Source organism: Phragmites australis, chromosome 13, assembly GCF_958298935.1.
Source record: "Phragmites australis chromosome 13, lpPhrAust1.1, whole genome shotgun sequence".
NCBI lineage: Eukaryota > Viridiplantae > Streptophyta > Magnoliopsida > Poales > Poaceae > Phragmites > Phragmites australis.
Genome location: NC_084933.1, coordinates 30,659,146 through 30,683,367, shown reverse-complemented (window position 1 = coordinate 30,683,367; position 24,222 = coordinate 30,659,146). Strand labels below are relative to the sequence as shown.

Below are 24,222 nucleotides of genomic sequence, written 5' to 3'. Positions count from 1 at the left end.
GTTGAGTGGTTTCATAGGAAGAAACAACCCATATTTTTTAACAAACTTTAAGCAGTCGCTGCACATTGCTAAATAGATGACTAAATAAAATCAACAATTTATAAAATTCCCCCACACAACAAAATTCATACAAAAAGATACCTTTCAACAATATAGTACTAATTACAAAGAAACAATGTCTGGATATACAGCAAGCAATACGCATAAATACATCACTACTTAAATTCAACAAATCCTCGAGTGATGGCCATTACATTATATCCTCATACAAAATATAATAACTGAACTAGCAGGTTGAAGTGTTAGTTAAATGTCCTGTATACCTTGTAGTATCTGTTCATTTAATTTAAGCTCAATAAGATACCAGGATCGACTAGAGCCAACCGGCGCCTCTCGCTGTAGGCCGGGTTTATCATCCGGCTAATCACAGGCTAACCCACGTTAAGCCGTCGTTAGGCAACCACACCAAGGTCACATTTCCAGGTAGCAAACCATTTATGGTACTGGTCATCCCTTTGGTGCCACACATATGCTACATAAAAGAGATCCACAACCTTAATTTCTCCAAAGGAGAACCCAGCTCCTGCCCTGACATGAAAGAGACTCACAATCTTAATTTCTCTAACGGACAAACCAGCCGTACGGAATAATGGTTACAGGCAGACAATACAAGCTCCCCATTCCTCTCCAACCAATCACAGATCAAAAGACAAAGGGCAGCCAGAGAGTTAACCAAACACAACAAAGTAGAAGGGATAGAACTGGTTTAAGGAGTACACACCATCAGGTAAAGCCAAGCCCAAGAACGTCAATCATCCTTTCTTCCCGAGAGCAAGGCAGGGAGTCACCAAAAACGAGATAGTGACTTTGCCCGTCAAGTACCGGAGAAACAAGATACCGAGCAAAACATCACCACGGAAAGGTAGTGAGGGCATGGGGTGTGACATAAGATTTCTTTGTGATTAAAAGATGAAAAGAGGAGGGGAAAATGTGGGTTCATTGCAGGGAAAACTCAAAAAGCGCCTACTTAATAGTATTAGTCATTGTGCATTGGAGCCAAATAACAGAAAAGCTACCAACATGGTGGCCAAAGGAACAGAGATATTGTCATCTACAACATCAGTGACAGGAATACACTCCACTATTGTGGCTGCCAATGCAACAAGAACCAGCTTACCAAATATCTCCTCCCAGCTAACATGAATGTAACCAAGGCTTGAGAAGTAGAACAGCATTCTGCAAGGAAACATATCAATACATCATTAACAAAAACTCTCAAGACACATCACAAGAATCAGCAATGCATTTGAGGTGAAAACCTACAGAGCGGATAGCAGGAAGCCGGAAAAGAACATCGAGATGCTACCGATCCAGCTCTTCTTCTCATTAAATGGCAGCTTCAGTGAGCCATACCTTCTCCCGACAATGTCAGCGAAGCCTGCAAAGTTAAGGCCCACGCAGATGCAGATACTTAGCAGAATCAATCAAATGCAATAGTGTTCTACAAAAGGAACTGCAATTATGCTTGATGCTGGGGAATACCATCGCCGCCACTCATCATCGACAAGGAAACAATCCCAATGGGGGACTCACGCCAGAAGACTAAAACACTGAACAGCAGCACCAGGACATAATAGAGAGGACCTTTCAGCAATTCCCTGTAGAATTAACCAAATATCTTGTCAGGGAGTAGCATACTAAAAGAACATAATAGAACAGTCAACAATCATTGCTCCAATAACAATAGGATTACTCTGGTTTTCCTTCACGGGTCACCGATTTTACTAAAGCTTCATCGGTGTAAAGACGGAGTCCGTATGTCAGAAGCCTTATGGAGTTCAAGAATGGAACAACTGCAGCGAAGTACCGTGCTTCTGTCGAATTACTGCAAATAGAACATGTATTGCTTAAGTATTTCAAGTTGGTGGTTGTGAACGTTTTGAGGCTGGATGCAGTGGCAGGGAATACCTGAACAGTGGCCAGGAAGACATGAACAGAACGCCGGACAGCACATGCACAATCTTTCTGCTCAAACTCTGACTTCATTAATGACAAGGATAAGAAGCAAACAACAAACAACGTTAGTAACTGATGGTATCTATGTTTATTTGATCAATCAAAAGTTCAAAACCTTAACCCCCTTTGTTAGTTTTTACGAATCCTAAATTTGGGAAAACGTTGTGTCAATTTGCGCAGCAAGCGGTTCACGATAAGTACTGATCAGGACTTGATAGAATCATATCTCCAAACACGACAGATTGAGCTAAAACTATGTTTTTTTAGATCAGAATGGCGGGGGATTAGTGAAGGCCGAGACCTGTTCGATGAGCCGCCGCTCGGTGAGCACATCGAAGGTGCGCACAAGGGAGTAGGCGCCAGCGGTGATGAGCAGCGTGGCCACCCCATCCTGCAGCACCGCGGGGGGAGCCACGGCAGCCACCACCGCCACGGCCGGGGTGCCGAAGCCGAGGAGAAGTCGCCGCCGCATGGAGCTCCCCGGGGAAGGCGCGAGCGCGAAGGCTGCGTGGGGAGGGGAGCCCGAGAGCAGAAGAGAGTTCGGGGAGGAGGCGCAGGCGGTGCCAGGCCACGCCGCCGCTGCCATTGGTTCAGTTGAGGAGACGGGACAGGAGAGCGCGGACGTGGGCGCCACTTGCTAGCGACCAGTCGCTTCGTCTTGTCATCTTGTGTACTCTAGCATGTAGGCTCTGTCACGTGTCTTTCTGTTATCCCTGTCCATCCAGCTAGGGTGTAATTGATTGACTGATGAGTTCGGCTTACGTACGTGGTACGTGTGTTTCACACAGTTTATTAGCAGTTTCTATTTTTTAAAAGCTATAAGTTATATTAAATAGATTGGGTTTACGCTGATTTTTGAAAACATGATATGTTAGTTTTTATGAAATGGATTAAAAGCTGATAAATTGGTTGAGTGTGGCTTTTCTAAAAAGTCCTGTGCTAAGAGTTTAAAAATTAAACTCATAAGTTAACAGCTTTTCTTAGAATACATAAATAACTTTTCAAAAAATAGTTTTCAGCAAAAATCAATCCCTTGATCATAAACAGATATATAATGTATGGTTTTACCATTATTTTTTTATTGGAATATACTTATAAAATCTATTAAATTTATGATACAAATATTTTTCAAGAAAAATCTGCACATATGATTTTAAAATTTCTAAATTAAATATTTTAAAAGTTATTATTAAATCAAAGTTTTGAAAATTTTGATTGAATATTTTTTAAAAGGACACATATTTATGACCTTTTATCGTACTTTGTTTTGTTCTGACGAAAAGACCAATTACATATTGCAGATTGGGCTTCGGCGGTAGAACATTTGTTTTATTCTGATCATCTCCATCAACGAGAGCAACAACATGTGCAGCGTTTAGAAATTCTAGCCACGGTTGACTGACAATTTGTCGTACATAAAATATATTCGCAATAGCAAGTAATAAACTAGCAAACACTATTTGATGGTCAAACCACTAACTCTTATTAACAAATATTTACTCCTTCCAGTTATAAATACTTGACCTTTTTATTAAAATCTAATTAAAATTTTAAAACTTTAATTATTAACAGCTTCTAAAATATTTAGTTTGCAAATATAAAAAGCATATGTATATTATTTATCTTAAAAAATACTTTCATAATATTATATTTTATTAGATATTATAACTATATTTTAAAAGAAATAGTGGTCAAATTTTTATGAAAAAGATAGTAAAAAATAAAAAAAAAGTCATGTATTTTTAACCAGAGGAGTATAACTAGCGCTTATGTACTGTGAATCTTAGATAAAAAAAAAACTAGCTCTTAGAAAAAAAGCAACGCCTAAATTAAATCGTGAAAATCGAGCTAACTAGCTCTTCTGCAATCGATGCCGGCTGTCGCTTTGCCGGAAAACGGAGCAGCGCCTCCATGGTGTCCCGGCTGTTCTTGCTCTTGGAGCAGATGCGTGTCTTGGCGTTGCAGACCTGGTAATCCGCCGGGTAGCAGGTGGCGTGGTCCTTGCAGCAGGTGGCGCCCTCGCCGGGGCAGCAGCCCCAGACGAGGCAGAAGTTCCTGACGCGGTAGTTGCAGCAGCAGGTGCTCCCCGGCGGGCAGGTGCTGTAGCGGTCGCATGTCTCCGGCGGCGCCACGGGTTGGGCCCGGTCTTGACGGGGTAGGACGCCTCCATGGCGATGCCGCACTTGCCGGTGCAAGCGCTCACGTTGCGCTCCATCCGGATGTAACCGGCCTCGCCCCAGTCGGCTCCCCACGAGTTGCGCACGATCCAGTAGTCCTTGCCGCTCTCCGTGCCGTACCCCACCGCCACCACGCCATGGCCCAGCGACGTGCCGCACCTGCCGGTGAACACGCCCTGCACGCGCGCGTATTGCATGGTTACTCGTCAGTGTTTAAAGCAAGACAAGATGATGTAATCGACAAACTGGTGGTGCAATGAAGTTAGTTGAACTTGCCGACTCGTAGAGCTGGAACTTGAGGCCGCCGGCTTCGATGGCGACGGCGACGGCGACGGGCTGGTGCGCGACGGCTTTCTGCAGCGCGCGACTTCTCGTCGTTCCGCGGGACGTCGTCGAAGCCGTCGATGGACACGACCTTGCGCCTTTTCTTCGCGAGGTCGCACTTGCTGTCCCGGACTGTGTAAGGTAGTCATTGTCGGTGTCAATCAGTATCTTTGATCATATCTTTGATAAGATAAGTAGTACTTGAATCAGATGAATAAAACTTCCGATTAGACGAACTCCGATCAGTAGACAATACCTTCAATCTGATCAGTAAACAGGACCCTCAACTAGTAAACAGTACCCTAGTTAATGAACAGTGCCCAACTATTGAACAGTAGCTGTGATCCTGATACATACAGATGTTTGGATGAAAACGTAGTCGAATCGAAGAAAACCTAACTGCAATAAATAATATTCAAATAGATATGTGAGAATTTATATAGTTGAATATGAAAGATATATCAGTTATAGAAAGTTTAGACTCATGTGTTATATCGAATTATATCAGTAAATCTTGTTCGATTTAAATTAGAAGTCTTAAGCATGTACGGCTAAAACATACCACACTTTAAATATAAAAGGGTCATGACCGATTGAAACATCTAACAATTGATGAAATACCAATATATATCTACTATTTTTCTACCTAACTCATGTAGTTATGTTCCTGTTTCTTTCTCCTCCTGCTGCTATTAGTTCTTAATCTCGACGACTAAGGACAGGGTACCGGCTGACTGTACCTTGACGGGTCCCACCTAGATGTGATTTGTTGATGAAGATCCATTGTTGTAGTACCAGACTAGGTTTTTCGGGTGATGCTCGTCAGGTTAGTTATACTTTGCCGGTTTGCTCGTAAATCGGTTGCTCTCTGCGTGTAGTGCTAAGGATTATACAAGAGTTGATCAGTATTTCGTGTGACAAATTTTCGTGTCACCATTTTTGGTGACTCCGTTTGGAAACGACTTGTTCAGTTTAGGTACAGTCGAATTTATTTCCCTACCAATTATTCAAATCGATCTACTTTTTCCGTCTCTGCCGCATCAGGCCTTTCGGCCGATTGCGCTTGCTTGCTGCCGCTCGCCAGGGCCTTGGCAAGAAGTATTCGTTTCGATCTGCTGGCACACTCAACCGCACATCACGGAGGCGAAATGATTGTGCGACACGGCGTGAAGCAGAACGTGCACCGTGTGGTTTTGGTGCTGCTCGATCACCAGCTCCTGCTAGCATCAGATCTCTACCTCACGTGAAGCCAATTTCTTGTTCCTGTGCACAACTTGTGAAGCAGCTGCACGCCCCTATGATGCATGCTTGTGTTGGTGTATTACGTGAAAGATTCACGTCCCTATGATGCATGCTTGTGTTGCACGCCTCTGTACTGCACGCCCTGCTCCATGCATCGACTTCTTCGGTCATGGCACAATATAGACTTAGGATCAATCACAATAATATGGTCATATCATCCATCTACGTTAAGTCTGAGGTATAATTTATAAATATATTAATAGATTATTTTGTAAATACAATGAATAAGCCGGTTGATGTTGCTATATCTATATTTGATGAATTTAATGCATCGACTAGAAATTGATATTATACGTTGGGTAATTATTTTGGATCTTTAATTTTACAATTACAATATATTGATAATATGCAACAGTCAATACAAAACAATATACATACTTTAATTTTCAATGCTATTAGCAACATACAATATATGCCTGTTTCTTTTAATTCATCGACAATACTTATACCACCTAGTGTATCATAAATTAACATGTCGATGAACAATCATTATGGCCAAATTAAGATGATAGGTTCGGCCAATTATTATGAGTCATCACATATTAATAATTCTAGTAGTATATAACCACAAATGATATATCTTAATTCATCGGTAATAAGTTCACCGCTTATGGTTACACAACAAGCTGTGCCAATGGATGAGATGTTGGTCGCAGTAGTGCTGATCATTTGATCAATTATTTTGAACCACCGTATGCTACACCATATGTTACTAAAACGGATGTTATACCTTATACTTTTTCAGCACCATATGCAACACTGAATGCATCTAATTCGGCTCCATATGTTACTAATGATTATAGCCAAATAAATGAAAATTTAGCAAGTATGCATATACCTTCATACAACACAACAGCATATAGTTTGCCTCCTACTCCAATCCAAAGTTCTGGTGTTCCTTGTAATTCATTGTCGGGAACATATTTTAGTGTTTCCCAACAAAATACACTATATTTGCAACCCACAAGCATATACTTGTACCCCGAAACAACATGCTGATTTCAAACCTACACGGCTTATAGCCGAGCAAAAATAGGGACTAAAAGTATTGGGGGCAGTCTGGTGTCGGAAAAGGAGTCGAAATAGATATAAGGCTGACTACTGTTGAATTAGTGATTGTGCTTAAGATAAAGAAAGCTATAGTGTTACCGTTTGAATTTCACGCTAAAATAATTGATGATCAAAATCGAGATAAATGTGTTTCGGTCATGCCTATAGCGAATGTTAATAGTGGTAATATGTCTATACTTGATGAATTTTCTGAAAAAGATCATAACACGATTGAAGCAAAATTGCAATAATTGTCAGAAGGAGCTATTTTCATGTTATTAGAAAACAAAGTAAGGTGTCATTAAGATAAAAAGAGTTTACATTTATTGATATCCTGCTAAAAGAGGTATGATTTGCAACTACGTTATCTACTATCCAATCTGATTTTATAGTCTCGATAGTTAAATCTTTTAATGATTCTATGCTTAATGATTCTGAAAGTTGGGTAGGGAAAGTAATATGAATAAACAAATTGCAGTATGTTACAAGAAAAATCTGAAATAGAGTTTGATAATGTAATATCTATATATAGAGGATTGTGCTCAGATTTTGACAATGCGGTCAATGCTAGAATTTGTAAAATTCATGAGTAGGGATAGTAGAATTACTGCAGGATTTGTCAGCCAAATTATTACATTATATGGGAAGACCGATAATAACAATACATTTAAGTTAGAATTATTTACGTCATCATCTTTGTTAGGCATTACATTTATATGTGTTATTTTACTTATTCTAAACTCGGTCTATATTTGGTCTCGAACGGGGCATAAGTTTGTGACTATTTCGGGTTTAGGGATACAGGACCGAGGCTGAAATTTGAAGAGAGCGATATTAATATATAGAAAATAACTCTAAGATATTGAACAAGATGAGTACAAGTAAATGTGTAGTTGAGTGGGTTAATATTAAATATGAACTATTTGTTTGTTTAGCTTTAAAACCATCTACACAAAAAGAATCGGTTAGGAAAGAAAAATACATTTGATTTTACCAAGTGTAATCAGATTTTTAATATTTTATTGTAAAAGAAACGTATCAGATTATCTGATCATCGTGCTATACCTTCATGTGAAGAGTTGAAAGGGCATTTATATTGCAAGTATCATAATTTGTTTACTCATAGTACTAATGATTGCCATGTGTTTCGCTGGAAAATACAATTGGCTATTAATGAAGGTCGATTGAAGTATGCTGAATTGTGAGGATAAGTAGGTGCGAATTTGGTCAAAATATGTTGATGCAACCAAAGGAAAGAAAGTGACAATGGCTAGCAAAATTGATAATGATAGAACTAGTAAAGCTAGCAATATTGTAGACAAAAATAAGAAGATGATTTGGGTCCCTAAAAGTAGTCAAAATATTAAAGCTAAGGTTAATGTTCAAGCATCAACTACTAGAGCTGTACCAAATGCAAAGCCGAATGTGACATTCAAACAATTTCTGGTTAAGTATGAGAGGGAGAAAGCCGGCCCAAGTACTGCTGGTCGGTTTGGTAATTTTAAGCAACCGAGATCACCTCCAAAGCATGAGTTTGTTGGTCAGAATCGGCGATGAGAAGATTTTCATGCAGCAGCGTTGTATCCTTCTTTTGGGCCACAAATGCCCATGTTGTGGGGGCTCTTCCTATGATATTTCCTCCTTGTCCACCTTATGGCTGGTATGGTCCATGGACGCCACCTCCGATAGCCTTTGAGTCATTCTATCCTGGACGGACAGCACCAAGGCCACCGGTGTTTGATAGACTATTCCATCCTAGAGATGATTGTTTTGATCAAGGGGGTCATCCGGAGATCAAACGAAGAGGAAAGTGATCGAATAAGTTTATAGTGTTAAAAGGGATGGTAACAAGGATAAAAGTTCAGATTTACCTTCAAGAGATGATAAGCTGACTATTGTACCCAAAGAGCTAGTAAGTGTGAATTCACTTGAAGGAGCTATGTCGGTAACTGATAAAAATGCACATACTTCATGTGATCAAGCCAAACACACATCTGTTTTGGGCTTTTGCATTAGTATGCGACAAGGAAAAGCAACACATAGAAGAAGAATTATTGATGTCAGGCTTAGAAAAAAGGAAAGGTCCAGCAGCACAATGGTAAATGTTACAGCCGATTGTATGCGTTCCAGTTCAGATTCAAATGAAGAAAGTGAGAAGTAGCTAATGTGACTAATCAAAAGCATAGCCTTGATGCGGTTAATTAAAAGAAGAAGATGTGGGTTCCTAAAGGTAGCACACAAGTTCAGACTAAAGGTAATATTCAAGCATCCATTGCTAGAACTACACATAAGGAAAAATTAAAGGTGAAGGGATCCAAGAAATAACTGTAAAATCACAGGTTTGCACATGATCATCAAAATCATTGGTAGATACATCATCTATGTTTATTACCTGTTTCACCAATGTCCTCATCGTGAAAACTATGCCTAGATATGTTTTGGTTATTTTCCATGATTTTAGTGCGATCCTTGGATGTCGTTGTATCAATCTTTGCAATTTAGTCAGACATTGCTAAACCAAGGTACATAGGATCGGCTGTTACAGTCATATTAGAAACATTATTAGGAGAATATAAGATATATAGTCGATGTTTATATATCATCGTCCTAAGAGCATATATAGCCGGCACCTCGTTTATCATCGTCCTAAGTGATGGTTGGGAATAGATAGTAAACTGTTCATGATTATTGCGTATGAAAGTGTTTTTCGGTATGCAAGCTTTACTAAAAAAATTGGAGGGTATGTGTTGATGACAAGATTTGACATCTATAGTGATCATCGTAGTAATTAGTACCTCCAACCAAATGAATAGTACTTTCGATCAGATGAACAATACTTCCAACCAGATAAATAATACTTCCAACTAGATGGACAGTACCCATGACCATTGAACAGTCCCCCCCCCCCCCCCCGCCAGTGAACAATACCTGACCAGTGAATAGTACCTGTGACCACGACTAAGTGATACAGACAGATGTTCGGATAAAAAACGTAGTCGAATCGAAGAAGGCTTAACTGTAATAAAAGATACTCTAACAGATATATGAGAATTTAAGTGGTTGAATAGGAAAGATATGTTACTTATAGAAAGTTTAGACTTATGTGTTATAGCCGAATCGTATTTGTAAGTCTTGTTCGGTTTGAATTAGAAGTCTTAATCATGTACAATTAAGACATACTGTTCTTTAAATATAAGAGGGTCACGTCCGACTGAAACATCCAAGAATCAATCAAATACCAATATACATCTACTATTTTTCTACCTAGCTCTTTTAGTCTTGTACCTCCTTCTTCCTCCTCTTGTTGCTACTCATTCTTGATCTCGACGACTAAGGATAAGCCGTCGGCTGATCATGCCGTGATAGGGTCCCTTCCAGATACAATTTGCTAACAAAGATCCGTCGTCGTAGTATCAGACTAGGTTTTCAAGGTGTTGTTCGCCGGGTTAGTTATCTTTTGCCGGTTTGCTCGTAAATTGGTTGTTCATTACCGCAGAAGTGTAACAGTTATCTCCGTTACTGAACACACTCCGTGTGGTACTAAGGATTGCACACGAGAAGCTCACTGTTTAGCTTAGCAACTTTTCAGGTCAACACTGGTGACGAAGGTGAACGCGTCGTCCATCGTACCACCGTTGCACCCGCTATTCTGCCCGTTCCTGGAGCAGTCCACGAGCTCCTCCTCCGACAGCGTCACGAGGTCGCCGGTGACGATCTTGTTGATCCCTTCAACCGCGCCAACCGTGGAGAACGCCCAGCAGCTACCTGTTTACCACCACACCAAGCAAAACGCCGATCAGTAACGATGCACCAAGCCACCAAGCCATGCATTATGTGCTTTTCTCATGCATGCAAATATCTAGGAGGAAACAACAGCCAGTGATCTTACCGCATTGGCCTTGGTTCTTGACGGGAGCGACGGCGCCGCTCTTCCTCCAGTCGACAGACTCCGGCAGGGCCTCAACGCCGTCGTGGCGGTACCTCTCCCCGACGGCGTTGCGGCCCCTGCCCGCGGCGCTGGCGCACGCGGTACTCGTTGGTGAGGTCGGCGAAGCGGTTCATCCCGAGGCGGTGCCCGTGCGCGTCGGCGCCGGCATTGTGCGCGTCGACGAACCTGAGGTTGTCCCAGAACGCCCGGAACCGGCGGTCGTACTCGCCGAGCGCGTTGTATGAGCGTCCGTGCCGCGCGAGCCAGAGGTCGTACATCGCGCGGGCCTGGGCCTCCGTCCGCGCCATTTCGTGCTCTACGGTGGTGGAAGTGTCGGGCGCGGCGGCGGCCGACGAGGCGCAGAGGAGGAAGGCCAGGGCCACCAGCGCAACCGCGGCCACGCCACGGCCGCCGCCCGCAGCCATGGTCGTCGCGTTTCGCCGGCTTGCGATGTCGAAAGTCGTGTTGAGAACTATCTCGTCGAGTTTCTACCCAGCTTATTTCGAGTTGAGTTGATTAGAGAACGTACGTACGTTACGTGCGACTTGTGTTTGTTTGGTTTGTGTGTACAGGGACGCGGGCGGCCGGAGATTATGTGTACTATATAAAATAAGAGTTAATTTTTATATTATATCTTTTGTTATTTTTTCTCTGTTTAACATTTTTTTAATTTAAATAAATTATTTATTTTTACTATTTATTCTTATCCTCAGACTCCTTATCTCATTAGTAACTATGAATATAAGATTGATTTTATTAATAAAAAATAAAGATATTAAAAGAGAAATAAGTAAATAATCTTTACTTTATTTTTCAGATCTCATCTGAAATCAAATCACAATATTACTTTTGACGTATTCATTCGACAACATTTTTATAACACATACACACTTTTATATCTTGAGTTTATGCTTGGTGTTATTATATCCGATGTTTATATTTTTATTATAATATATGGTCCCTTATCTTGAGTGAGTTTATGCCATGTTTATATATTTTTTAACTTAATGTGACGAGTCAGATCGCACGGTAGGGAATGGTGTCCCAACAGGGCCCGTTAAGCCCATCGATGTAACCCGAGCCGTACCTGTGCAGGCCCAAGCTGATCTTGCTCTCCTCTCCCCGTTCCGATCTCTCTCCAGGCTCCGGCGGAATCCTGTAGTTGCGCTCCCACTCGCACCTCGCCGTCGGCCGCCGCCCGCCGAATTCTTGAAGAAGCCCCACAAAAAGACAGCACGATGGTTCAGAAGAAGAAGAAAGCAGCCGCGGCTCCCAAACTCCACAAGCCGAAGCGCGACGCGGTAGCAAGCTACGCTTCAATGGACCAATCTTCGCGCTTGGATCCTCTCCTGGACTAGAAGGATTTGACTTCTTTTCGTTCTCGACTTATTCGCAGGCGAAGAAGTTCGGGAAGAAGGCTGACATGGCGGAGTTCAGGGCGCAACTGGACTCCCTTGGGTTGAAGATAGTCGAAGTGACCGCAGATGGCAACTGTTTCTTCAGGTTTATGATTGGCTTCTTTTAGATTCTACTGTGCATGCCATTATCATCCTAAGAAGAAGATGCTAATTGATTTTGAACAGAATACTAGCGCACCTTTTGAGTTATGCTTCTTTTTGAGTTATATGACTACTCATTGTAGTCTGCAGGGCAATGGGTGACCAGCTTGAGGGCAGTGAGGAAGAGCACATGAAGTACCGATCAATGGTTGTGGAATACATTGTGGTATGCATGATAACTTTTTGTAACCATTGGCTTGTAATTATACTCAGGATTTTACAAATTATAGGAGGTTCAGGGTTTAGTTGAACATGCCAAATTGCTGGTGGTATATCTAGGCATTGGACTATCTAAACTCACTGATCCTTATTATTTGATTCTATAGAAACATCGGGAGGAGTTCGAGCCATTTATCGAGGATGAAGTTCCGTTCGAAGAATACTGTGACTCTATGTTAAAGGATGGGACTTGGGCTGGCCATATGGAATTGCAAGCAGCTTCACTTGTCACAAGAAGAAACATATGCATTCACATGGTGAGTTTGCAATACATACCTCGCTTTCTGAATTATTTGATCTATAGATGCTACACATTATGCAGTGCAGTGGAGCAATTTGTTACTTCAAAACACAGTGGATTATGCTGATTATGTTACTCTTGGATGCTCTTTGTATTTGGCTAACCTCGATTATATATTGTAACTATTTATAGCAGCTGTACATTACTGAACCACTGTTTGATTTGCAGCTTAACTCACCACGATGGTACATAAACAACTTTTCTGGTCGTGAAGCTACTAATATGGTTCATTTGTAAGTTGAAGTACAGTTCTCTTTAAGAAATACCTCAGCAAAATGTTAGTACTGAAAGAATGATCGTAAATGACATCTAGTTCTTATGCAGTAACTTCACTCTAAAATTGTCTCCCTGTGATTTCGTGCCAATACAGGTCGTATCATGATGGCGAGCATTACAACAGTGTCAGGCTGAAAGAAGATCCATGTCAAGGTCCTGCAATGCCAGTTGTTATCAAGGTTTTTTGTTTTGAGATTTGTAAATGTTTCAGTTTCTAGTGTTTCCTGGAAGAGCAGTGAGATATAGTGTCTTCAGGGAGCATTGACAACATTGCCACTTACCTTGGTCTATTTCTGTTTTGGTTATTCTGTTCCTTTTTGTGTTATCGAATTGCAGACGGACGCCAATATATCTAGTACAAAAAATAACGCTCAAACAAAAGCAAAGGACCTGAAGAAATCCTCACACAGATCAACCTATGATCACACATCAGTTAAATTGGTCATGGCTGGAACTGGATGTTCTGATGTCGCCGCAGTTGAGCATGTATGAAATTGTACGCAGTGCAGTTGTGCATTTACTTTAGGCTGGTTGTTGGTGGTTATTATCTTCTAGTACCAAATTTGCAATTATCATACAGGTTTTGGGAGAAATGGACGGTGATATTGATGCTGCCACTGAGTACATCATAGCCGAGCGACTTGCGGTGGGTACTGATGATGCAGAGGGAGACCTTTATATGGACTGTGCATGTAATGGTAAGCCTTCAACTATCCTGACTTCTTGAGGCACCATAAATTGTGCTGTCAAAGAGACTGATCCTCTTCCAGACTTCCAGTAGTGTTGCCAAAATATGAGCTTTTTTGCTTTCTATCTGAGCGTGCGTCTCATTCACCCCTGAGGTTGTCAATTTATTAGAGATGATTGGTAGGTAGTGTTGTAGTCTATGTTTCATTAATTAACGGATTTACCATTTTCTGGTCATTATGAAGACCACTGTTGAGAAGCATGAACAGATAGGAAAATGAAGTTTTGTTGCCTCAATGTAGGTTCTATTGCTGCTCTAGTGTTCTGGATTCACGTCTCATTCCCTTCTTGTGAAATGGCCAAAGCGGATCATATCGGAGACAGCAGTCCTGTAGGCAATAGATCTCAGCTCATAAAGGCTGTAATACAACCTTTTTGTTACTAATTGCTTGTTGACCGATTCTGGGAAGCATAACGAGATGTTTAGGAAACTGAAGGCACTGACTATTTCAGTTTCTGTTTGATTTCTCATCCTGACATCCCTCTTCAACTAAGGTTCAGTTCTCTTAAGTCTAATCTGATCATGCACTTGTATTCATTTGCTGTTCATATTTTGTTGGATAGTGACCCATGTGGCCTGATGGTAAGATTGTAGTGGTTGGGGTCTTAGGTGCAACTGTTCAAGTCCCTGCTCTCCTTAAAATTAATGATACACTGTTCCTCCTATATTTTCTTATTTAATTTATAGTTTTATATATGGTTAGAGTTTCATGTTTCGCAGGAGATGAACTTTACAAATGGCAAGATGAGAACGAGGTGATTGAGCACAAGGATGAAGCAAGTTCTAGCAAAGATGAAACAGTTCAGAAACCCAAAAGTTCACATTCTAATAAGGTAACTATCGTGTGGACGACTGGTAAATCGTTACCCAATATTAAATTGACCTACAGATTTATTGTCACATTAGAAACAAATGGATAATTTTATATTGATGTTTTTGTACAGGACAAGTCTAAAACCAAGGAATGCTCTTGTGGCTCTGCAAGGAAGCACAAGACGTCTTGTTGTTTAGCTACGGCTGCACCATCGAGAGAACCTCCAAGGTATAGCTCTTTAATGTTTCCATCCTCTTGTAGTATTTTAGCATATTCTATGCTATACCTGAACATTTGTCATGTTGTTTGATTGAATAAAGTTCTTGGTGGAAGAAAAACTACACATCTTACAGATATTGTACTGGAGAATAATAATCTTACGAAGAATTCAGATGTCTTGAAATTTTGGACAAGACTCCAGTCAAACTTTTGAAATTTTAACTATCAATATCTTTACAAACATTTGGATTGGAAACATGAAAATCATACGTATATATTTGTCTTGAAAAGTAGTTTCATAATATCACAACTTTATTGTATTTTATAAATATATTTGAATAGTAAATAGTGGTCAAAGTCATACTTTGAAGACCGAGCCTTTGTCCAAATCGTCAAGTATTTGTGACCGGAGGGAGTATAATTTTACTGATGCACCTGGGTGGTTATTAGTTGGTTACAATCAAATTACTAAAAAAAGCTAGTGTTTTGGAACAATGTTGAAGCACAAACTGATCGTTGTTATCTGCTTTTATGTGCTCCATCAGGGCCAAAGGTGGCCAAGGGAAAGGCCAGAAAGGAAAGAAGCAAAAGAAGAAAGAACAAGCTGAAGCAGCACCGGTACAAGAATCTATCGCCGTACCAGACCTAGGAGCTCTTTGCATCTGAACACTGATTGAGCCATGGAGGTTTTGTGACTCCACTGTAGCAACCCAGAAGCCGCAAATACACGAGTCATCAATCTGGAAGAGAAGCCTGCTTTACTGCAATGGCGTGCACCAACTCTGCTGCAGTCAGGTTGTGATGTGTCTGGCTCAATTCGCGTTAATGCGTTGTGATCTGCTGAGTGCTGATTGACAGATTGAGTGATTGACAGGTATCTCATCCTCACTGTATGATTAGAGTGAATGATGTTGGCGAATTAGCAGATTTTGAGATGGTATAGAATCACAGATGAGCCATCCGTGATATTTGTTTTCTTTAGTCAAATCTCCTTGATGATGAATGCTGTGTGTAAAGGAACCTCAGTTATTAAAAGCATAACTGTCGTGCTTATTGGTGAATTATTACACAGGTTTCCCCCCATTCTTATAGCAATGAAATGTCTCAGCCTTGTGAAGTTGTCTTTGATCTTGTGTGGGGGTGTAAATCCAGAATATGAAGGTACAGTTGCGTATCTGTCATCAGTAGGTGGCAAGGTGACAGGACACCAATGACCTAACATATTAAGCTCTGCTTAGGCTAGATGAAGCATTAGTTGTCGTTAAACTGTTACTGGTGCATTTGGCGTATAAACCAGACCTGTGAGCAAAGCCAGAATGACTTCAGCGTAAGAATGGGTTTATTGCAGCCCCAGGATTAGCGCAGCTGAAAAGCTGGTGCTAATGCTACAACTAGAGCTGCCAGAACAGATGGCCCATGTGTCAACAAGACAGCTACAAACTAGGGTAATCAGATTAGCAGCAGTTATCAAAGAACCCTATTGGCTGGCTGTAGCAAAGAACAACGCCTTCCAACCCTATTGGCCAAACATGACAGATTGGACTGCCACAGTTAAAACATGCCGGGGCTGAACATGATGTGTGTCAGATGTATATGTCCATAAGTGTAGTTTCTCCCTTGTATAGGGGTCTCTTTGCATATGTACACACTTGTATATCTGCCCTTTTGGGCTATGGAATGGATTGAGTTGCGTATTCCTAACAATATGATCAAACGGCATGTAATCTTGTTGATCACTATTATCACGCAACATAAAAATTGCTTGTACTTGCAGATTCACACAGCGTCTAGCCTCTGATAATCGTGTGAGAAAATAGATACATATGCTCGGAATAACTACTGCACAAGGTTTCCACAAAACAATGGAACAACAGGGCAGATATCTCGCGTGTACTAATGAAAGGGTATAATAATAGAAAATCAGATTCCCCAACAGTCCAGCTCATATGTCAAAGCCTTTTTTATATGTCGTGTATCTGTGGTCGGTTCATGATCAGTATCTTGTAATATTGGTGTTGCATCAAGTAAATTAAGTGCTGAGTGCAAATGCCTGCTCTCAGGGGATGAACAGAAATCCATGAAACAAATGCAGTACACTTGATGCAACACACATTTCTCCTAACTCCATTTGTTTTATGCTTATGATGTGTTTTTGTACAAAATAGATATCAAACTGCAGATTCTTCAACAGCTGACTGAGCAAATAATTTGGCATTCCTTCCAGCTTCATGAAACTATACTTCGACAAGCAAATGATGAAAAATCAGGTATAGATAGCAAGACTGCACTTCAAGAGTTGAAGATGGTTCCAGGTAAGGCAGATCTATCGTTTCTTCCATGAGTAGCTCGTCTACGCAATGGAGGTGCGTAAACAGTTATTGGGAGGACCCATTCCCCCTTTTCTCTTTTCTCAACAAGAAGTAGGTGCTCGTACCTGGCAAAGAGAGAAGCAAGAACTACACATCAAAACTAGCAAAAGCAATCACGTATAAGAGCAATCAATAAAAACGGATTCCATTAAAATCTTCATGCAAAAGTAGCAAGTGTATGAAATAACTCACAGCCGTATGAAATAACTCAGAGCCTACTGATTTATATATCTCAGCACTCTTAAGAGATTGAAAGACAGCACAGTGTTCCAGCACAGAAAATAGTTAACATTGCGACATACCTAGCTGGGTCTGTTCCTTCAGGAGTTGTGAAGAACTCAAATCGAAGAGACCACTGTACAGAGACCTTTGAGGTAGAAAATGACATAGGACCATCAATGGGAATCGAAAAGAGAAAGCTTGTCTGGTGAAGATCCGCAACAACCTCATGATGTTCACTGTGCACCTGCCAATGGAGTCCAATAAGAAGAAAAGGGTGAATCATTAAAACCAGTCATAAAATAAACAGTAAAACGTTGAAAGAAAAAAGACGGATGTTTGAGTAGAAGCTAGAGCATATGACATCTGATATTGCTGGAATCTGGGAATAACGTAGACAAGTTGTCTCTTAGGTTGCTTCTTGATGACCCTGACTTGTCGCATGCAATGTTGAGGGCAACATCACATTTCTTTTCTTATAACATACAACACCAACTGACCAAGTATGATGTCATATGCGCAAAATGCACCTGTGTCATGGATGCATCATTGTAGCTAAAGCATCCGATACAAGTCTATACCAACTTCATAAGCTCATGAAGACTTAAGAATAGATTAGGTGGCATTTTACATAGATAAAATGGACTTATAGTGGAAAGTGTTCCGCAAAACCATAGGAAGTAAATGAAATTCAAACCAAAGAATCACTCACGCCACACAAGTAAACAATTGCCTGTTGTTAGAAAATAATACCCCACAACACTAAGGGCCTCTCTCGAAAGGGCAGGTTGGGATTCAAATCCTTAGGACTCAGTTCAAATTAAACTAAATCCTAAATGAAGAAAAAAATACCTTGGTTATTGTGGGCGAGCCCCTTCTTGAGGGATGTAAGGCACGAGGATTAATTGTTTCTGATGTTTCCAGGGTTATAGATACCTGTGAAGTATCAAAAGATTATAAATTTGAAATTCCACTTCGTATGTATTTAAATACTTAACTCAGCCTTTTTTTACCTCGAGGCACCTCCGTGTTCCAGTTCCATGAAAAAAGGCGAGTGCTCCACCAATCTGCAATTGAACAACTGAGATAGCCAGTTCTAACAACGATAAAGCAGTAACAAGTGCAATAAAACAAATTAGAGTACCATATCACCAAAGTAATAAGTAGAGTCAGAATTTTTTGGTGAGAAACGAAGCAAGACTTGGTCATCTATTCTTATATTATAGGATCTTCCTCTCGTAAAGCCTTCAGCTGGCAGGAAAAAAAAGGTAAGGAGTAAGAACAACTCGCTGTTGGAAATCAATTTCGCTGTGTGGCATGTAACTATACAACAATGAAGATACAGAATGGGAACGTGATGGCTTACATCCAGCTGGTTCAACATGTTTCGAAGTAAAGGGGAGTTCAACATCATCTTTTGAGCTATCAGAATCTGGAGAAAACCTTTGCCCATTTGATGGATGATCTGGTAGCATATGGTTTAGCTTCCTTTGAGGTGACACTACACCTGTTTCCGCCATTTAATTAGTTAAACACCAACCATGAAAGTATAAGGATATACCATTTACACATGCACATAAAAGTTGTGACCCTCTCCCCTTCATCTGAGGAAAAATCATGTAAAACTCACATTGTCACGTAAGAGAACTAAAGAAAACACATACATGAGCTTCTAATTTTGTGGTAGAAGATGATGCACCACTAACATGTTCAAATTTGCAAAAGGAGAATCCAATAAAAGTTAAGATGAAAGAACCTTGCAGGCTTGCACACTAAAAGAAAAGGGATAGCTGCTAACAGCATTCAAAAAGCAAGGCATAAGGAGAAAATTCTCTGCATCATTAATCATCAACAAGACAAAAAAAGGAATCATGTGGCAAACCAAAAACAGTATAGTATTGTGAACTTGGTATTTCCTTATAGTTTGAGTACCAAAATTCCTATACAACTGAATTTAAGGATCCAACAATAAGGTTCAGGTCTTTACCTCTATCGTGATCATCTGAAATCTCTGACACAGACAACCGAGGAATTGGACTGTACGATGGGAAACTGGGTCGTTCTACTTGATTATACAATGGCTCGCTTGTGGAGAGGTGTGATGACAAGGACTGCATCGACGACGAGTTCCTGAGGGAGGATTCATGATTTGCATTGGAAGGGTTATACGAGGAAACAGATGAAACTTCATCTTTTGAACTATCATATCCTTCTTCTAGATCAGTTTTATCATTTGCTTTGGTCTGCAATAAGAGTAAGAGCAATCAAGTAAATACATGTGTATTTTCGAGACATATGATTTAGTTAAGCTACTGTCTACATTTACATGCAGACTCATGCAGGAAAATGTGTAGAATAGTTCAGTTCATATGAATGTTTCATCTAAGTAATGAATAAAATAACCTTTTGCCAACTCATGCAGGAAAATGTGTAGAATAGTTGAGTGATGAAATCTGGGAGCCGCTCACAGGTTTGATTAAGTACTCACCCATTCTGAATCTTCATCTTTTACCCTCCAAAATATGGCCAGTTGATCAATTGAGAACGGTAACCTCCCTGAAAAATTTATCAGTAACTAAGTCAATCAATTTAATAGGCAAATAGTTAAATTGGCAACCTTCATTTAAAATCAAACAGAGGGTTACATAATAATAATTGATGCGCAGGCACCTTAAATTAGTAGATTGGCTAACCTTCTTCATTTAGTAGGTTGCTGCTTTTCTGGGAAACACGTATCTGCAATGGGGCTCGAGCTTCCTACAGAAACCAAGTGAATTTTGTTCTATTATTTTGACAAATGGTACCTGGATGTATGACAGAGACTTGGATAACACATTCGGTATGAAGAAGAGCGTGATGCAAGAGACAAGAACTGAGTGGCAATCAAGTGGATTCCAATACAGTGCTCAGTGCCTATCGTAAGCAATGACTTAACATCAACAAGCAAGCATTCTTGAAAGATATAAGGAAATTAAAATTAGAATTAGTGTTTCTTGTCTCCTAAAGAAAATTTACAAGGTATAAGGAAGCGTGCAGTCAACTCATATCACTAGCTAAAGATAGGAAAACATACAACTGTAGAAATATCATTTCTCATTGTATAAATGCTATTGTTGCAATTGTGCATGATATCAAATTAGTTTGTTATATGTTATTACAAATATTAACAGTGTGTTCTGTGCCATGTGTCATTTCTTCTTTCTGTGTAGGACAGAAATTTTGGTCCGTGTTGACGTTAAACAACCACATCAACCAAGAATGTCTTTGATAAGCTCAACACAAATCACAAGCTGAAATAGTCAATTTGAAGAATAATACAATTTACTAAATGCCGGTCACCAGATCATCACTTCCATTTTTTTAGCATACAACATGCAAATTTTAAAAGTACCATTTATTTAAGAATTGGAAGCAGAAAACTCACCAATTGAATCACACTATTCATGGGACCGTTATTTTGGTCTTCATTACCCAATACAATCGACCTTCCAAATAATGTGCTCCTCACATAATAAATATAGCGAATACTGATACCCCTATAAGATGGCGGTAAAATATTCGGGAGTTCCATACGTACAATGTCTGCATAAAATTTTTCAGCTGAGTTAAAATTCTTAAATTGGTGTAGATAGTAAAATTCAAACACTACACATAATGTCTATAAAAACTAAACAAATCAGATGCACACCAACAGTTCAATGCCAATTGAAGAAAATGCCTGGTTTAATAAGTAAATGTATCAAAACTGCTTTGAGCCATTATTATTAACTATTTTAGCATGCATAATAAAACAGAAAAAATTAAGCATAGTCCACTTAAGATACCAGGGGAAAAGGAAGCCAACAATCATATACAGATTGAGAAATATACCCCTTCATGACCCTCTGACAGAGCTATGTCCGTCTCAGCACCTGATTTTGTTTCCCAATATACAGGCGGAACAAATAATTAACGGAACAGTATTTGACTTCACACATAGATATTGTAGGCTCACATATACTTGATGTTTTACTATGAGGTAAGGTGAAAAATGAACAACTTTAATCACTTCCTGTTACCAGGTTGATCAACGGAGGAATAACAAGAACTATCTATAATTAGATAGCAGGTGAGTTGAGTTAGACAACAGGTGAGGCATGAAGTTTAAGAATTAGCAGAACTAGTGAAGTATAAAGACAATTTACTAGTGCAGCATCATCTCATAAAGCTAAAAAAATGAAGTGACGCACAAAACTAAATCAAAACCATTCTATGGTTCAAGAAACATAGAAATGTCACATTACAAGACTGTGCATTGTTAAACTCCATGAACACTCCAAAATAAGAAATGGCTTACATGTTTTTGTTTGCCCTGAAGCAATAGTTACTTTAGGGACCAGCGAAAGTGCCGAACAATCCAGAAACATATGTTCACCTATGGTTACAATCACAGTACATAAGAGATTATCGAAAAGAAAACAATGGATACAATGATCATTTTCCCATGTCACAGTATAGAAACATGGGCAACTTAAAGAGATGCAATGACAGTTGCAAAACTATGAAAATTCATTTGTGGACATGGTGAATAAAGAACAGGCAGAAATGATGACTGTAGCAACCTTTAGACCACAAAAACTAAAAATGCAAGATGAAAAACATTTGAAGATAGTCAACATAAAAGTACTTATGGTGGATGGGGAAAACAACACCAGTATTGGAGTCAGGGCTGCCAAGAAAATGTTTCTTATATACAAATAACGTGATAGCTAGAGTGTACCTCTCCTTTGTTTTGACCCTGGTAAGGGCTTTGGAACAGAGAACCATTGTCTATCCAGCTTCTCAATCCCTTTAAGTTCGAAGGAGAGCACATCTAACAATAGTGAGGGGCCTTCGTCTCCCGACAGTTTCTGCCCCACATCATCCTTTAAACTAGCAGGGCTACAGATTTCTATAGTCACCGTGATTGAATCACCGGGTCTGTACACCTCCTTATCTGTCTGGAGCTTCAATGATGGCGACAACTGCTGTTTGGCAGCTGAATCAACCTTCCTGTCTTCGAACCATCCAACACTTCTTAGGAAGGAAAGCCCTTGGGGAAGTGGAAGTTTCAGTGACATCTTATCAGAGTATCAGACCAGTAGTTCAAACTCAACAAATATCCGCTCCTGCATCAGAAAAGAATAATACCGGGAAAATCGTATGCGAAGTCATATGCCCTGACTTTTCATCACAGAACTAAAGAGCTGTTTTCTTCTAAAGTTGCAACTAAACACCGATGATACAGCCCACCTGGATATTCATGATCAACTTATCAGTATTATAAAACATGTCGAGGAGCTCATAGCACACGCCAGCAACATCACCAAACTACCATCTTCTCTAACAACTCAAATTAAACTTGTGGAAAACAGACATTGCTTGCATTTATATAGTGAATGCGTGCACCAACACACAAAATGGTGGGCAATTACGAAAGGAATCTGATCACAATTCACAACCACACGCTAATACGATACCACATAACACAGACCCCCTAGCTAACTAAGTATTCGTCTAATTCCAGGGGTATGGAACCACATGACGCCATTGATCTTGCGCGTGCACTAAGTTGGAGAGGAGGCAGTTGAGCGGGACGGCATCTCTTGTGTAGGAGACGACTGCCCCGCGCTAACCAAGACGACAGGGGACGACAACGAGACAACGTACCTGGCGTTGAAGCTCAATCCGTCCCTCCCTGATGCGATTTGCGGGACCAACGAAGAGGAACGCGTGCAGTGACCAAGCGAAGACGGCGACGGCCAGGATGGATCGGGATGGCCGATCCACGACGGCTCCGACCGGATCTCAGGCTTGGATCTCCGGCCTCCACGACGATCGGGGCCCGAGGTGAAGGCGAGGGAGAGAGCCCGAGGCGTAGTGGCGGTGGGAGCGAGGGATAAGAGTGACAGGGAAAGCGGCGGCGTGTTTTTGCAGGCGACGGCCGGCCGGCAGGGAGACGGGTGGAGTTTCTGTTTGGGGAGACGGAGGCGAAGAAGGTGGAAGAGTCGATGAATTGGCTGACGTGTGGGGCCTCTGAGAAAGAAATAAGATTACGATACTTTTTTAAATCGAAAAATTATAAAAATAGACATATATTTTGAAAAATCGCACATCTAAAATCTTACCGTCCATTTACACCAAAATTCCGGTATATCCACATGGGTAGGCCGAGATTTGGAAACTGTGTATATGGGCGGGAGATGCGTCCAGCCAAACAAGGATTTTCTGCATAGGAGGATTGGAACCCAAACTGTTAAAATTAGTTCAAATGCGAACCAAATCATAAAAATTCCAAGAATAATCATCCTTTTTCCGAACTGTCTCTTAAAGTATCTTCCGTCTCATCGTTTGCATTGCACAGCGAGTTGTCAGCGAGAAATAAGAACACTAACGCCTTGTCATCACATGCTGACTGGCTGCTATTGACTATTTGTAATATGTGCGCAGATTATTATGAAATCAAAGAGCAGCTTGTGAGAAGGGAGAAAAAGGAGCCACACCTCATATACGTCTATAGTGCAGACACCCATTTAAAAAAACAATTTGCGGGCGAGAGTAATTGGCGAAAACAGTGGATGATTGACTGGTACTCGTTCCAGTCACAGATAAATATCGTTTTGTGTTGCGTGTAGTATTTTTTTTAAAAAAAACTAGATATAAATTATTCTGTTATGTATTTG

At 40.4% G+C, this 24,222-nt stretch overlaps 3 protein-coding genes and 1 pseudogene across 7 annotated transcripts; 1 reads left to right on the top strand and 3 right to left on the bottom strand.

Moving 5' to 3' along the window:
• Nucleotides 1-978: 978 nt before the first annotated feature.
• Nucleotides 979-2,694, bottom strand: LOC133888103 (probable phytol kinase, chloroplastic). Its single transcript, XM_062328223.1, has 6 exons — nt 2,318-2,694; nt 1,969-2,036; nt 1,754-1,885; nt 1,543-1,658; nt 1,324-1,438; nt 979-1,236 (listed from the first exon to the last, which is right to left on the bottom strand). Exons 1-6 carry the CDS (start codon nt 2,600-2,602, stop codon nt 1,041-1,043), a joined length of 912 nt encoding a protein of 303 aa, XP_062184207.1. The 5' UTR covers nt 2,603-2,694; the 3' UTR covers nt 979-1,040.
• A 1,151-nt stretch (nt 2,695-3,845) lies between these two features.
• LOC133889626 (cysteine protease 1-like) lies at nt 3,846-11,222 on the bottom strand (annotated as a pseudogene).
• A 652-nt stretch (nt 11,223-11,874) lies between these two features.
• On the top strand, nt 11,875-15,997 carry LOC133888101 (OVARIAN TUMOR DOMAIN-containing deubiquitinating enzyme 7). Of its 4 annotated transcripts, none has more exons than XM_062328220.1 (11): nt 11,877-12,098; nt 12,194-12,300; nt 12,447-12,522; nt 12,683-12,832; nt 13,045-13,109; nt 13,247-13,331; nt 13,489-13,638; nt 13,733-13,850; nt 14,621-14,733; nt 14,845-14,942; nt 15,479-15,997. In XM_062328220.1, exons 1-11 carry the CDS (start codon nt 12,036-12,038, stop codon nt 15,597-15,599), a joined length of 1,146 nt encoding a protein of 381 aa, XP_062184204.1. In that variant the 5' UTR covers nt 11,877-12,035; the 3' UTR covers nt 15,600-15,997. The 4 variants fall into 4 exon arrangements, 3 of the variants coding, with proteins under 3 accessions (XP_062184204.1, XP_062184205.1, XP_062184206.1); XM_062328221.1 differs by having other exon boundaries at nt 11,878-12,098; nt 12,440-12,522; XR_009903711.1 differs by lacking the exons at nt 14,845-14,942; nt 15,479-15,997 and adding an exon at nt 14,142-14,394 and having other exon boundaries at nt 11,875-12,098.
• An 883-nt stretch (nt 15,998-16,880) lies between these two features.
• Nucleotides 16,881-23,565, bottom strand: LOC133888100 (uncharacterized). Of its 2 annotated transcripts, none has more exons than XM_062328218.1 (13): nt 23,210-23,565; nt 22,281-22,792; nt 21,858-21,935; nt 20,946-21,103; nt 20,215-20,278; nt 20,010-20,077; nt 19,509-19,764; nt 18,888-19,028; nt 18,666-18,772; nt 18,535-18,588; nt 18,374-18,457; nt 17,605-17,768; nt 16,881-17,367 (listed from the first exon to the last, which is right to left on the bottom strand). In XM_062328218.1, the coding sequence occupies exons 2-13, from the start codon at nt 22,618-22,620 to the stop codon at nt 17,223-17,225; spliced, it is 1,659 nt and encodes a 552-aa protein (XP_062184202.1). In that variant the 5' UTR covers nt 22,621-22,792; nt 23,210-23,565; the 3' UTR covers nt 16,881-17,222. The 2 variants fall into 2 exon arrangements, with proteins under 2 accessions (XP_062184202.1, XP_062184203.1); XM_062328219.1 differs by having other exon boundaries at nt 22,281-22,668.
• Between the last annotated feature and the right edge of the window lie 657 nt (nt 23,566-24,222).

Coding starts and splice junctions, on each gene's coding strand:
- LOC133888100 (XM_062328218.1), bottom strand. CDS start 22,620: ATGTCACTGAAACTTCCACTTCCCCAAGGGCTTTCCTTCCTAAGAAGT. Junction 20,078..20,214: donor CAACCTACTAAATGAAGAAG/GTTAGCCAATCT, acceptor TAAATTTTTCAG/GGAGGTTACCGTTCTCAATT. Junction 19,029..19,508: donor TTCAGATGATCACGATAGAG/GTAAAGACCTGA, acceptor TGGCGGAAACAG/GTGTAGTGTCACCTCAAAGG.
- LOC133888101 (XM_062328220.1), top strand. CDS start 12,036: ATGGTTCAGAAGAAGAAGAAAGCAGCCGCGGCTCCCAAACTCCACAAG. Junction 13,639..13,732: donor ATGTCGCCGCAGTTGAGCAT/GTATGAAATTGT, acceptor ATTATCATACAG/GTTTTGGGAGAAATGGACGG. Junction 14,943..15,478: donor CCATCGAGAGAACCTCCAAG/GTATAGCTCTTT, acceptor GTGCTCCATCAG/GGCCAAAGGTGGCCAAGGGA.
- LOC133888103 (XM_062328223.1), bottom strand. CDS start 2,602: ATGGCAGCGGCGGCGTGGCCTGGCACCGCCTGCGCCTCCTCCCCGAAC. Junction 2,037..2,317: donor AGCGGCGGCTCATCGAACAG/GTCTCGGCCTTC, acceptor TAATGAAGTCAG/AGTTTGAGCAGAAAGATTGT. Junction 1,237..1,323: donor GGCTTCCTGCTATCCGCTCT/GTAGGTTTTCAC, acceptor GTTTCCTTGCAG/AATGCTGTTCTACTTCTCAA.